The sequence below is a fragment of the Microcaecilia unicolor genome, chromosome 11, assembly GCF_901765095.1.
Source record: "Microcaecilia unicolor chromosome 11, aMicUni1.1, whole genome shotgun sequence".
Lineage (NCBI taxonomy): Eukaryota > Metazoa > Chordata > Amphibia > Gymnophiona > Siphonopidae > Microcaecilia > Microcaecilia unicolor.
This window is the reverse complement of record NC_044041.1, coordinates 31,249,730-31,264,074: the sequence shown is the minus strand read 5'-3', so window position 1 is coordinate 31,264,074 and position 14,345 is coordinate 31,249,730. Positions and strand designations below refer to the sequence as shown.

The 14,345-nt window shown below is 42.4% G+C and overlaps 1 protein-coding gene across 1 annotated transcript in view; it reads left to right on the top strand.

The window, feature by feature from the left end:
* Nucleotides 1-14,345, top strand: part of PTPN11 (protein tyrosine phosphatase non-receptor type 11) — an 82,306-nt gene that overhangs the window by 58,160 nt on the left and 9,801 nt on the right. The window contains 2 exon segments of the mRNA XM_030217524.1: nucleotides 4,448-4,602; nucleotides 6,017-6,084. Coding sequence (XP_030073384.1) covers nucleotides 4,448-4,602; nucleotides 6,017-6,084 — 223 coding nt within the window.

Below are 14,345 nucleotides of genomic sequence, written 5' to 3'. Positions count from 1 at the left end.
TATTACAGATGTGAATGATTCCTTCTTTAGTTAACACAGATAATAGGAAGTGCCTTGCAGGGATGTAACCAGCTTTTTTCAAATGTTGTTGTTCTGGGCTCTGATTGACCTGGAGTTTGAAATTACTGCTGGCTGTTGCTTCAGTTTCAGCCTGGGGGAAAAGAGAGAAAAACTCTTTGCTGAAGTGCTGTAAAAACAGTTATATTTGATAACTAGTGAGCAGCTATATGTCCTGATCTCCCCAGGTACTTTTTAGGAAGTAAATAAATGTTTAGTGTTATAATTGATCCATATTTCAGTTAGCTCACACACTCGTACATAAACCGCTGGCCTGTTGTATGAGTGTGTGAAGAACACCATTAAGAGAGTTCACACTGCCCAAGCCTAGTAATAGTGGATGCCTTGACACAGCCTTTGTGGCAAAACAAGGTCCATGTCAGGATCCAAAAGAGCTATTCAGGTTAAATGTGTCTTACACTATTATGATGATTTAAATGTTGTGATCACTTTGGGTGATAGATATATACAATGAAAATGTGCGATGATTATAACTATGAGGATCTGTTTTTTAGACCTGTTGGGTCTGTGAATGTCCCTTGAAAAATTATGAGCACATACAAATTATAAACATTATTTGTGAACAGTTTTTTATGGTTTGGTTTGGTTTAAACTCTGGTGATTTTATTAGTATATGTGGTATATCAGCATTTATCCCAGAGACTATTAATTTTCCTCTCATTTTTGATATTGGTTTTGTCATTGCACTAATAATCTAGAAATCCCAGTGGAAATGCAAATGCAGCCATAGCCAAGTCTATCTGGCAGGTTACCTATGTCCCCTAGGTTGGTGTGCTGGGATTAGTGATGCTGGGATACAGCCCAGAAAGCCCGCAGAGACTCTGGGGGCTGCATGTGAGTAACAGCTGTGTTGGTGGCTGTTTGGATTATTGTGGACCTGCTGGTTTGATATGAGATGAGATGGGAGGGGTGCTGGATTTGAATGAAACAGATCTTTATTTTATTTCTGCATTCTTACCCCACATTTTCCAACCTAGTGATAAGTTCAATGTGGCTTACAATTAACTTAGGTAGACCGGTATCAAGTTATGAGGGTCAACGCAAGCCTGATTCAGTTATGTCTGTGATCGTGTGCTGTGTTGTGGTGGCCGGGATCTCCTTGGCTATGTGATTTCGTCAGAAAGGAATTTCCTGAAGATATGAGCTTTCATTTGTTTTTAGAATGTGAGATGGTTATTTATGCCTTTTAAGTGTTTCAGTATAGAGTTCCAGATTTTGGTGCAGACGTATGTGAAACTGGTTGTAAGTGTAGATTTGTATCTTAGGCCTCGACATTTGGGATAATGAAGAGTTAGATATGATCTTGTGTTCTTGTTTGTTGCATATTGGTAGATCTATCAAGCCAGTCATGTATACTAGAGTGAGACCGAAGATTATTCTGCGGACTAGGGTGCATATCTTGAAGGATATGCGTGCTTTGATAGGTAGCCAATGTAAATTTTTGGAGTAGAGGACTCGCTCTTTCAAATTGTTTCTGAATATGTCTAGCTGCTTTGTTTTGTGCCATTTGTAGTCTCGTCAGTGTGTGTTCTGTGCATCCTGTGTAGATTCTGTTGCAGTAGTCTACGTGGGAGAGGACCATGGTTTGGACAAGTGTGTAGCATATGTCTCTGGGTAGGTAGTTTTTTTTTTTCTGTGCTTGAGTTTCCACATGGTGTGGAACATTTTCTTAGTGGTGTTTGTAACCAGGTCATCGAAGGATAGATTGCTGTCGATGGTAACTCCTTGAATTTTTAGTTTGTCTACTGTTGGGATGGGCGTTCCCATGATGTTGATGTTTGTGAAGCATTGCCACCACACAATACTGAAGCGTTCAGTATTGTGTGGTGATGTTAGTATTAGGCAATATGTTTTTTTCCTCGTTTAAATTTTAGTTTGAACACTTGAGGCCCAGGTTTCCATGGTATTTATGCTATCTGAGATCTTGGTAGTGATTTCTGATCCTTCTTAAAAGGGATGAATATTGTCACATCATCAGCATAGATGAAAGGGTTGTAGTCTTGGTTGGACAGTGATCGGGCAAGGGGTGCCATCATTAGATTAAATAGTATTGGTGAGAATGGTGAGCCCTGGGGGATCCCACAATCAGCTTTCCACGGAGAGGAGATTGTGGAATTCATCTTTACTTGGTAGGACCTGGTATTCAGAAATCCATTGAACCATTCAAGCACCTTTCCTCTGATGCCAATTTTATCGAGTATTCTTTGTAAGATATGGTGATCAACCATGTCCCCTGGTTTACAGTCCACTGCACTGACCGCTTGGCTACCCTTCAGACCTGTGTGCTGCTGTGTCCAGAATGCCTATAATACCTGATGTTGTCAGGGAGCCTAGTTTCCCTTTCTGGTGTTACTTTCAGTGGTGAGGGAGGGGGGTAGTAACCACTGGAGGATAAAGAAGAGGTCATACCGTTATCCCTCCAGTGTCAGAGCAACATTTTATACCTTAGGCGCGATTGAAACAGGTCTAACTTAGGATGCCTTCTTTTTTGACTTGGACGTTTCTTCCCATTCGATTTTCACTGTCAGACATTTTAAATTTGAGCCCTCCCTAATCCCACCCTAAACATACCTCCTTGCTATTTGGATGAATGCAGTGTAGGATGTCAAAATTCTGCCTTTCGAATATCGAGGTTTGGATGTTTTTGGCAGATGAATTGGTTTTTTGGGGCATTCTGAAAAGTCCGTCTTCTTTGAAAATGAGCACTGTAGTGTACCTGAATGTAGCTGATCTTGAGCTAATACTGAAAAAAAAAGGTGTAATCTAAATCCAAAAAAACTAAATGTAAATAATGCATGGATATTTGAATATAATTGTTTAGAGGCTCATTTTCAGAGCACATAGACTTACAAAGTTGCTATGTACCTTTAAGTCTGTGTGCTTTGAAAATGAGCACCTTAGTGTTTTTATTTTTTTGTTTTGATGTTTATCATTTGTATGCATACAAATAATTGATCTTCAAATACTGCTTGTTACAGTAGCAACTGAAATGGAGAGGAGGAGTGGCCTAGTGGTTAGGGTGATGGACTCTGGTCCTGGGGAACCGAGTTCGATTCCCACTTCAGGCACAGGCAGCTCCTTGTGACTCTGGGCAAGTCACTTAACCCTCCATTGCCCCATGTAAGCCGCATTGAGCCTGCCATGAGTGGGAAAGCGCAGGGTACAAATGTAACAAAAATAAAATAGATACTATTGGAGATTCTACATGGAATGTTGCTACTATTGGAGATTCTACATGGAATGTTGCTACTATTGGAGATTCTACATGGAATGTTGCTATTCCACTAGCAACATTCCATGTAGAAGGCTGTGCAGGCTTCTGTTTCTGTGAGTCTGATGTCCTGCACGTACGTGCAGGACGTCAGACTCACAGAAGCAGAAGCCTGCGCGGCCACATTGGTGATCTGCAAGGGCCGACTTCGACATGGAATGTTGCTAGTGGAATAGCAACATTCCATGTAGAATCTCAAATAGTAGCAACAGTGGAGGAGTGGCCTAGTGGTTAGGGTGGTGGACTTTGATCCTGGGGAACCGAGTTCGATTCCCACTTCAGGCACAGGCAGCTCCTTGTGACTCTGGGCAAGTCACTTAACCCTCCATTGCCCCATGTAAGCCGCATTGAGCCTGCCATGAGTGGGAAAGCGCAGGGTATAAATGTAACAAAAATAAAATAGATACTATTGGAGATTCTACATGGAATGTTGCTACTATTGGAGATTCTACATGGAATGTTGCTATTCCACTAGCAACATTCCATGTAGAAGGCTGTTTCTGTGAGTCTGATGTCCTGCACGTACGTGCAGGACGTCAGACTCACAGAAGCAGAAGCCTGCGCGGCCACATTGGTGATCTGCAAGGGCCGACTTCGACATGGAATGTTGCTAGTGGAATAACAACATTCTATGTAGAATCTCAAATAATAGCAACAGTGGAGGAGTGGCCTAGTGGTTAGGGTGATGGACTCTGGTCCTGGGGAACTGGGTTTGATTTCCCACTGCAGGCACAGGCAACTCCTTGTGACTCTGGGCAAGTCACTTAACCCTCCATTGCCCCATGTAAGCTGCATTGAGCCTGCCATGAGTGGGAAAGCGCGGGGTACAAATGTAACAAAAAAATAAAAAAGAAATATGGGGTGCCCTGTGTTTTATTTCTGATCCTGGGTTTTCCCTCAACAACTCAATGGTACACTCCTGAAAAATACTATGCAGATTGTTAATCGGTTTTGTATAATCAAGGGTAGATAGATAGTTATTCTTCCTGTTTATGCCATTGTCTTCAAATAGCTCATATTCTGAGTAAGATGCTCGGAGATGCTTATTCTAAGTGGGAGAATTTGAGTATTGATTTAATGCTATTTGCCTTTTATTAGGGCAACACTGAAAGAACAGTATGGCAATACCACTTTAAAACCTGGCCAGATCATGGTGTACCTACCGACCCTGGTGGCGTTCTGGATTTTTTGGAAGAGGTTCATCATAAGCAGGACAGCATCAATGAACCGGGACCTGTTGTGGTACACTGCAGGTAATTCCATTTCATTGGCAGTTGCAACATATGTGCCATTTTAAAGAACAGACCGGGGCTAGAAAATCTAGAAAATGAACAGTCTTATTTAATGTTTTATGATATTTTACTTTTGTAGAATCATGTGTATGGGGCTTAGAAATCTAAGAGAACAGTAATTAATGGGGTTAAGTGTTCAGGACTTAATTTCTTTGTAGAGTGACCTGGAACGCAGTTCTGCTATTTCTTTCCAAACTCCAGAGCTAGAGCAGCAGGGGTAGTGTATGCCAATTAGCCTGCAGGGATGAAAAGGGGAGGGGGTTAGCCTGGACCAGAGTAGTGAACAGTCACTCTCCTCCCTTTCTCCTTTTTTTTTTCCATTTGTAAAATACTTTTATTAGCAACTCAAGATAACAAATTCAGAGAGTCTTAGCCTCTTGTAATATACAAAAGATGTAACATCAACATATAAACTCCCCCTTGATCTGATTTTTCCTTTTATTTCCCCCCTTCCCCCTCCCCTCACTTTATCCCCCCCCCTGTCATTCCCAACCTCCCCCTCCTCCCTCCCACAGTGTTCCTCATGTAGCTGCATCCTTAGTCCCTTGTCCATCCCCTCCCAAAACCCTTCCCTTTCTCCTTTTGATCCTGCACCAGGCCCACCTGTCCCATCCCTGACTTCAGCTCCACTTCATTTTGTCTACAGATAAAAGCCCTGTAGGTACTAATGTAAATCCAACAACAGTGGGATCTCAGGCTCATCTTTTCTGAGAATGGAAAGGTTGCAGATTGGTATAAGAAAGCCGTAGCCAGAGCCAGATGAACTTTAGGGTGTACGGTGGGGAGAGATCACCAGAAGAAATTCTGAGGCACTGCATGTTCAGTGAAGGGCTACCAAAATAGCAGGGATATGTTAGAAACATTAAATACCTCAAAGGTATAAATAAACAAAAATGGAGCTATTTTCAGTGGGAAGGAAGTTCTGAATCAAGGGGTTATGATATTTAGTAACGTTTTATATTTGATGATTCATAAAGCACACATACATGTCAGCTTTGCCCAAACTATCCCCCCAGGAATGTCTATGTGCATATTCTGTGAAAGGAGGCACTTCTTTCTGTGCACTTATGTCTTCTAGGAGTATAACCCCCACATGCAATTTTCAAGAGCTATTTTCTGCAAAATGATTTATAGCATTACACCCTTAAGGTATAATAAAGCTTTATATCAGTGGTGGAGAATTTTAGCCTTGTCAGCTTTTGATGAGTGACATTGAAATATTGCTTTAGTACAATAAGTTATTCCTTTTTCAATCAAGACTTGGAAGTTACTGCAGTATTTTGCTGTTAAATATTAATTTCTTTTGCTTATTCTGCTGTCATGTTTACTATATTCTGTCCACCAAGGAATAGATCTTTCAAATTTTTTTTAATAGTGCTGGAATCGGACGAACGGGAACTTTCATTGTCATCGATATCCTAATAGACATCATTAGAGAGAAAGGTGAGTTCCTCAGGCTGTGTTCGTAACCATTAATGAAATGTACAAACCTAAGCAGCTCATGGGTAGCTCACTGTGTGCTTCTTGCTCTTAGGAAGAACTGTTCTGTTTCTCAGGTCTACTCTGCCAGTATCATAAATCTTATAAGAGTTATCGTGTTCAGAATATTAAAAATACCGAGGCCAGTACCACAGGTTAGGGAATCCTGCAGTAAATTTTTTGCATCACTGTGGCCAAGAACACCATGCTTTCCTGGCCACAGCAACACAAAGATAGTGGACTTCAATGAAGGTGTTGCATTTATCATTAACGCCTTTCCCTGTTTGCTCAGTTGCTAGATCACTCTTATGGAATTCCCCTTCAGTTGAGGTTATTAGGCTTGAGGGTAATATGATGAAATTCAGAAAGACAGTCGAAGGTCACTTATTTGCACTGGCATTCATCGCATGATATTTATTTATTAGGATTTATTTACCGCCTTTTTGAAGGAATTCACTCAAGGCGGTGTACAGTAAGAATAGATCAAACATGAGCAATAGGCAATTACAGCAGTAAAAATATTCAAGTAACAATACAAAATATGGCATGGTATACTACTTGCAATGACAACACAATACGACATAATTGGTAATGAAGGGTAAGGCAAAGTTGTAACATATAGATGAGTAAGAAGGTAGGAAGAATTTGAAAGTAAGGTGACTGATTTGAAGTTGCACATGAGGTCAGAGACATGGTTAAATATTATCTCAGTCTAGGAGTGGATAAACATGTCCCGCTGCAGTATGTGCAGCCCGAGTCAATCCTTGTGTGTGTGAGTGAGACTAACAGGTTAGTTACTTCTTCCATTAAAGGCTTGGTTGAAGAGCCATATTTCACCTGCTTCCTGAAGTAGAGATAGTCTTGTGTTAAGCGGAGCCTTTCAGGCAATGCATTCCAGAGTGTGGGGGCTACTCCGGAGAAGGCTCGCTTGCGGGTATCACATCGTGTAATGTCTTTTGGAGAGAGTGTAGTTAGTGAAAGTTCTTGGGAGGACTTTAGTGTCCTTGGCGGTGTGTGGAGGATCATTCTATTCTTCAGATACTCGGGGCCATTTCCTTTCAGGGCCTTGAAGATCAGACATAGAGTTTTAAATTTAGCCCTGTATTGTACTGGTAGGTAATGAAGTTTTTGCAAAAATGGTGTGATGTGGTCACGTCACTTGCAACCTTCTGTGAGTCTTGCTGCTGCATTCTGAATCAACTGGAGCTGGTGCAGGCCCTTTGTAGTCAGACCATTGTATAGTGCATTGCAGTAATCCAGTCTTATTGTTACCATGGCATGCACAACTGGGATAAGTTTTACCTTCTCTATGTAAGGAGAGAGGCATCGTAGTTCTGATTGTGTCTACCTGTAGTGGTGGTTTTTTTTTTCGCTTTTGCTTTTGTTTTATTATTATTATTTTTTAATATATATATTCCTTAGCGTCCCTCCGGACCGGACCAGGATTGGACTGATGGGTTGTGCTCGCCTACCAGCAGGTGGAGACTGAGAAAAAACTCTGACTCTAGAGAGCCAATAGGAGCCCTGGCCATGTGACCTTAGCCTCAGTATTTTCTCAGTCTCCCAGCAGGTAGGAAGTGAGCCCATTAGTCTCTCTCCTTTTCTCTTTAGATATTACAGATATTTCTGATAATTCTTCTGTGCCTGGAATCTTATTTAGAGGTTTGACAGGGTTTCCTTTCTCTTCTTTCTTTGACAGCCTCGGGGGTGTTAAACTCGGGTGTCTCGAGTCCACCCCCCTTCCTCCCCATCTCCCTGGCTTAGCAGGGAAGGGCCGTCCCTTTCTCTGGAAAGGTGTACCGTCTTTGGGAGAGGCAGCCACTTTTAACAGGCAGCTGCTTTAAAAGAAATAAATCAAATAAAAGGAAATTCAAAGAAGCAGCCTTTCTTTCCCCAGACTTCTAACGAGCAGGCAGCTCCAGTGTTTTATTATGATTGAGGGGTTATAAAAAAAAAAAAAAAAAACAGAAGAAAATAATTCAGTGTCTGTGACTTTAAACAGCGATTTTTCTCGTCAGATTTAATTTCCTCCATTTTCTTGCGTTTTGGCGGCGGCAGTTTAAACAAATGAAAAAAAAAAAAAAAAGAAAGGTGCGAACCGCGTAAGCGCGGCCACCTGTTTTTTCCGATATGGCTTAAAAGTTCAAACAGCTGCTGTCGGTCAGCGTCGCGCAGTTCACGCAGCCGGAACGTGTAAATTTTGCTCTCCCTTCAAGGTTTCTTCGGGTCCGGTGCTGCCTCCGTTTTTTTCGGGGCCTTTTTCGCCGGCTGTTGTTTCTTCGCCGTTCCACTGGGTTCCGCTTGTTCGGAGGTGTCTGGTGCGCTGTCGACGATCGCCACGGGGCCAGTGGCGCGAACGGCGGCCATTTTGTTTCTCCCTCCATCTTATCAGTCAGGGATCTCTCTGCTGAAGGTAAGGCTGCAGTTCATAGAGCAGTTCGGCTCCAAGATGTGTACACTTTTGTATGTGCTGAACGGCGTATTCTAAAATGCTCTTCACATCAGCAGGCAATATTTGGTTGAAAGGGGGGCTCCTTTCATATATGGATATATAACAAGCTTTTCTTCTTTTAAATTTCTATGTATCACGGGGCTGTTAACATTAGTTTTTTCTGGTGCTCAGTCATTTTTCATTGCCTGGTGGAAAATCTACATCTTATCATAATATCATAATTCATTTCAAGCATTTTCCTCAATAGCTGTAGTATTATACAGTGTTTTAAGAACTTTAGAAACTTTCTCTATAGGCATAGAGTAAATTTCTGTCTTTCTCATTCCCTGGTGAATAGGACTACATTGTCTAAGAGTCAATTGATTGATACTTTGCAATTCTGACCATAATATCTTAGTTCCTTTCAAGCATTTTACTCCATGCCTATGATGTTATATAGTGTTTTAAGAACTTAACAGACAATCACTCTCAATGGCTGTAGTGTTATACAGTGTTTTCTTTTTCCGACTTTAAGAAGCCTTCTCTAGAGGCATACAGTATATTGTTCAGATGCCATGGGGATATATCAGCTCTTTCATATTCTCTGAGGGACAGTCCTGTCTACCAAGCTCCCAATCACTCAGCTGCCTTAGCAGGCATGCTTTATTCATGTCTTCCCTTCTTTTCCAACTGCCTTGAAGCCTCTCATATTTCATTTTAGCTTTCTTCTGGTTTTTACAGGACATATGGTCACTTGGAGAATAAAGTCATCCTTTCACTTAAAGATAGTGGACGGTCCTCAAACCATCTACTCGTGTTTGTCTTTACTCTTATCAGTTCAGCATTGGCAGATTATAAACATCCTGGTTTGGTCCAGTATGCCTATACATACCATCTGCTATCTCTTCCTCTTCCTTAGAGACCTGATGTTATATCAAGCTTTCTTGAATTCAGATACAGTCTTGTCTACACTGCCTTCACCAAGTGGCTGTGGCACAACTTCACTTTTTTCGTTACAGGTAATTTCCAAGTTTGTCCTTTTTTCATTTTCATTCTATGCGCCTTCACTCCAGAGTGTTCTTTCAATTGGAAGGGGATTCACTCACTTCCTGTGTATTTATGCCATAGGTACATAAGTATGGTTATGCTGGGTAAGACCTAAAGTCCATCAAGTCCAGCATTCTTATCTAATGGGCATAGGTACATAAGTTTTGCCATTCTGGGGAAGCTCAAATGTCCACCTTTCTACAGCCAGAACAGCATTAAAGAAAAAAAAAAAAAAAAAAACCTCTCACGAGAGTATCGAACAGAAATATCTGCTCCAAAAGCAAGGCTTTGCAGTAATTCTGCAAACTAACGCATACAATATTTGCCATGGCTGTTCACCACTAGGAACACTGGGGACCCTGGGCCTAGGTTCGGTGTTTTAACCTGAAACAAGCTCAACATTCATATATCTATTGGGTGTGAATCTGGTACTACTACTACTACTACTTAACATTTCTAGAGCGCTACTAGGGTTACGCAGCGCTGTACAAATTAACAAAGAAGGACGTTCCCTGCTCAAAGGAGCTTACAATCTACATCTTAGTGAGGGAGGACGCATGACCGTGGTACGTGGATTAGTGGTATGTGGATTAGGGAGATCCAAGAAATTACAGGCCGGTGAATCAGACGTTCATACTGGGACAATTTTTTTTTTTCTGTCCGGAGCGTACTACCATAGCTGGTGGACTCCTATATTCAGAACTTTCTATATTCAGAACTTACCCAACTATGGAACGCCATAGAGATAGGGTTGGAGTTTGTAGCCCTATTTAACTGGTGTCCTTGATCACCCTTCCTCTTCTCCTCAGGATCCAGAGAATGGCTAGTTTTTTGCTTATGCATTAACCGGTCATTTTCAGCAGTACTCTCTCTTCCGTTCTTTTATAGATCTAAGAGGATGTTCATTGCGCTCTTAGGGTCATTTCATTCTTACCTAGACGACTGCCTAATTGGAGAAAGTCTTATCAGCAGAGTTCTCAGGTCACGCACCGGGTGTTGCATTTCTTACAGTCTCTAGGTTGGGTGGTGATTGTAGCCAGGCCTCTCATTTGATCTCTCATTTGATCTCTCATCAGATATCTCTGATTTTCTCTTTGTTTAGTCAGGTTGGCGCACAGTCTTTTGTCTCCTCTGCAAACATCCCAGTTTATATTTTTCTTGGTGACCTTGGGCCTTCGGCCATTTCCTCGCTCTATTCTGCAGAATGCAATTTTACTTTCTAATGCCCAAGAAGGAATTTTCCTTCATCCTATTGCGAATCTCAGGGTCATCAATCGCGCTATTTAAGTGTCATCTAGTTATCTCAAGAACCTTAGTTCTGTCATTGGGATGCTTCGTGCAGTACACTTTTTGGCAGAAGCTTGTTTGTATATATTTTTTTTTTTTTCTGGGGGACCTCAGCAATTCGTTTTACCTTCGGGTGAATTTTGTTTTCCCTACTGACAAACAAGGCGGAGAGAGCTATGTTGGTCCTTGCCATGGCAATGGGTTATGTCATCCGCCAAGGAGGAGTTAAGAGTATACTCTTGAGTTTGTACTCATTTTTTCTTAGTTGTGTCACCCTGCATTTAGGTGAATGGACTCTCATTTTTTCAGCCTTACTTCCTCACTGCGACACTTCAGGGCTATCTCTTTTTGCCTTCAGGCTCACGAACATTTCTTGCTTCTTCCGTTCAGCAACAGTCTTGACGGAGACAGGGACAGATGCCAACGTCCAGCAGGAGTTTTTCAACCTTCTTTATGCGTTTCTTCCGTCATCTCACTAGGTGTTTACGCAGAACCAAGGCACCCTTCTACATCCGGACCCCCAGTCACTCAAACTTATGGCGTGGTTACTGGGTCCGCAACATCTTTGATATTTTCGCAGGAAGTACTTCAAGTTTTAATTGCTTCCAGACAGAAATCTACATTAAAGTCCTATGAATCAAAGTGGTGACAGTTCACTCTGTGGTGCTCCTCTCGCCACTTCATTCCACAAACAGTATCCATTTTGCATGTTTTGGAATGTCTTCTGCATCTTGCGAAATCTTGTCTGTCTTACTCATCCATTAGAGTTCATTTGGCAGCTCTATCAGTGATGCATGATACTGTTGACAACCGCACGCTTATGCAGCATCCACTGTCAAAGCGGTTTCTTAAAGGAGTCCTGCACCCCCCGCTTCGTCCACCAGCTAGGTGAACTAGGTGAACAGACTCTTAAAGTTCTGTTTTCTAGTAGCCATAACTTTTTCTATAAAGTTTTCCTCTTCAAGCAGTGTTTCCTAGTAACCATTGCAGCAAGTAGATCTATGTGTGGAATACTTCTACGGTTGGTAACTTCTTTTCGGTCTGCTGTAGTTTAAAGTTTTCACCTTTCCCAATCGGTTTTTTCTTATTGGTTTTGTCCTTCTAGCCAGTAGGCGTAAAAGTTTTTCATTGTTTCTAACCCGCTATATCGCGAAGGATCAAGGAAATGAGAATGTCTATTTCTCTTCTTGCTGAGAGGGCAGTTCCACAGCGTATTACAACATATTCCACAACTTCAGAAGCGGGCTCTATTCTTACTACGGCGATTTTTGGTGCTCTCGGTGCACATTGGTAAGTTGGCAACTTAGTCCTAGTTTCATTTTATTTTGCTCATTGGGACACACTACATGTTAGTTGTCGCCAGGTGGCCTATGCAGCATGAACATTTCTCTGCAGTTTTCATAGGGTCCCTCCCTTCAGATTACTGCTTTGGTACTTCCCATCAGTCCAATCCTGGTCCGGTCCGGAGGGACGCTAAGGAAGGAGAAATTAGATCTTACCTGCTAATTTGCTTTCCTTTAGTCCCTCCGGACCGGACCAGGCCCCTCCCATGTTCTCTCTACTCTTTAGCTTCTTTTATTAAGTAGGAAGTGTATTCAGTAGGAAGTGTATTCATTCCTTTACGATTCGTGGAACAATACTATATATATACAGAACTTTACGTGGTCTATATCATTTCTCTGGTGGTTGCTGGTGAGCTCAATTGCTGGAATCTATCTATAAAACCTTAAATACGCCATACCACTTCTCTGGTGAGAGTTGTGGCTGAGCTCAGTTGCTGGAATATCTATAAAACCTTAAATATGATTTACCACTTTTCTGGTGAGAGTTGCTGGTAAGCTCAGTTGATGGAATATATATAAAATCTTAAGTGGGCCATACCACTTCTCTGGTGAGAGTTGCTGGTGAGCTATAAGACAAGTGAGCCATACCACTTCTCTGGTGAGAGTTGCGAGTGAGCTATATTATACGTGAGCCATACCACTTCTCTGGGGAGAGTTGCTGGTGAGCTATATTACATGTGAGCCATATCGCTTCTCTGGTGAGAGTTGCTGGTGAGCTATAGTACAAGTGAGCCATACCACTTCTCTGGTGAGAGTTGCTGGTGAGCTGTAATACATATCGGGCCATACCACTTCTCTGGTGAGAGTTGCTGGTGAGCTCTGATACTTGGCATTGCCGAGTGCTTTGTGGCTGCTAGGATTCCATACGGCACAGAAGGTCTTTCTTTCTTTCCTGCTTTGTTATTCAAATACTGAGGCTAAGGTCACATGGCCAGGGCTCCTATTGGCTCTCTAGAGTCAGAGTTTTTTCTCAGTCTCCACCTGCTGGTAGGCGAGCACAACCCATCAGTCCAATCCTGGTCCGGTCCGGAGGGACTAAAGGAAAGCAAATTAGCAGGTAAGATCTAATTTCTCCTTTGTGTGTGTGTGTGTATTTGCATGAACAAAGGTTTTAGATTTAGCAGGGTACAAGTGTAATGAAATAAAACATATGTAGGTTCCCATGGTGGCCACATTCCAACCCCACATCCTTTTGAATAAAGTGGACTTTCACATCACTGTTATTTATTTATTTAAAGTATTTTTAGACCGCGCCATCTACAATTCTGGGTGGAGAACAGAAAGGAACATACATACTATTCTTCCCCACCCTTGCGATCCTCAGGCCTTTGAATTAATGCAAAATCCCATCCCTGTCACTGTGGGGGGGGGGGGGGGGGGGGGGGGGGGAGGGTTGGGCATACTCTCCTGCCCTTGGTGGCTCCATGTTCACAGCTAGGTGTCCAGGCAGCACAATGTGTAATATTATGGTACTACACTAGAGTCAGACTGCCATGAGATTATCACTAGAGGTGTAGGTGACATCAAGAGGGGAGCATTCCGCTCTCATCATCTCTCCCTACACTCCTCCCTGTGAACTCCGTTCGCTGGGTAAATGTCTCCTGTCGTCCCCCTTCTCCCCCACTGCTAACTCCCGGCTCCGTTCCTTCTATCTCGCTGCTCCCTATGCCTGGAATAGACTCCCTGAGCCAGTACGTCAGGCTCAGTCTCTGGCTGTCTTCAAGTCTAGGCTTAAAGCCCACCTCCTTTCTACTGCTTTCGACTCCTAACCATGACTCTCTTACTCAACACCCTCACTTATCACCCCTACCACTGCAATTTCCCCACCCCTAGCTGTCTGTTCGTCTGTCCAATTTAGATTGTAAGCTCTGTTGAGCAGGGAATGTCTTTTTCATGTTGATTTGTACAGCACTGCGTAAGTCTAGTAGCGCTATAGAAATGTTTAATAGTAGTAGTAGTAATAGTAGCATTCAGGGTAGGGGTGGAGGGTCGGACTTCCAATTTATTTAAAGAACTAGTTATCAGAGGTAGGTCTGGTGGGGGAGAACCTCCATTTGTTTTGAAGTATCGGGGTGGGAAGTTTTTTTTTTTTTGGAAGTACGTGGGATGGCCCTTTG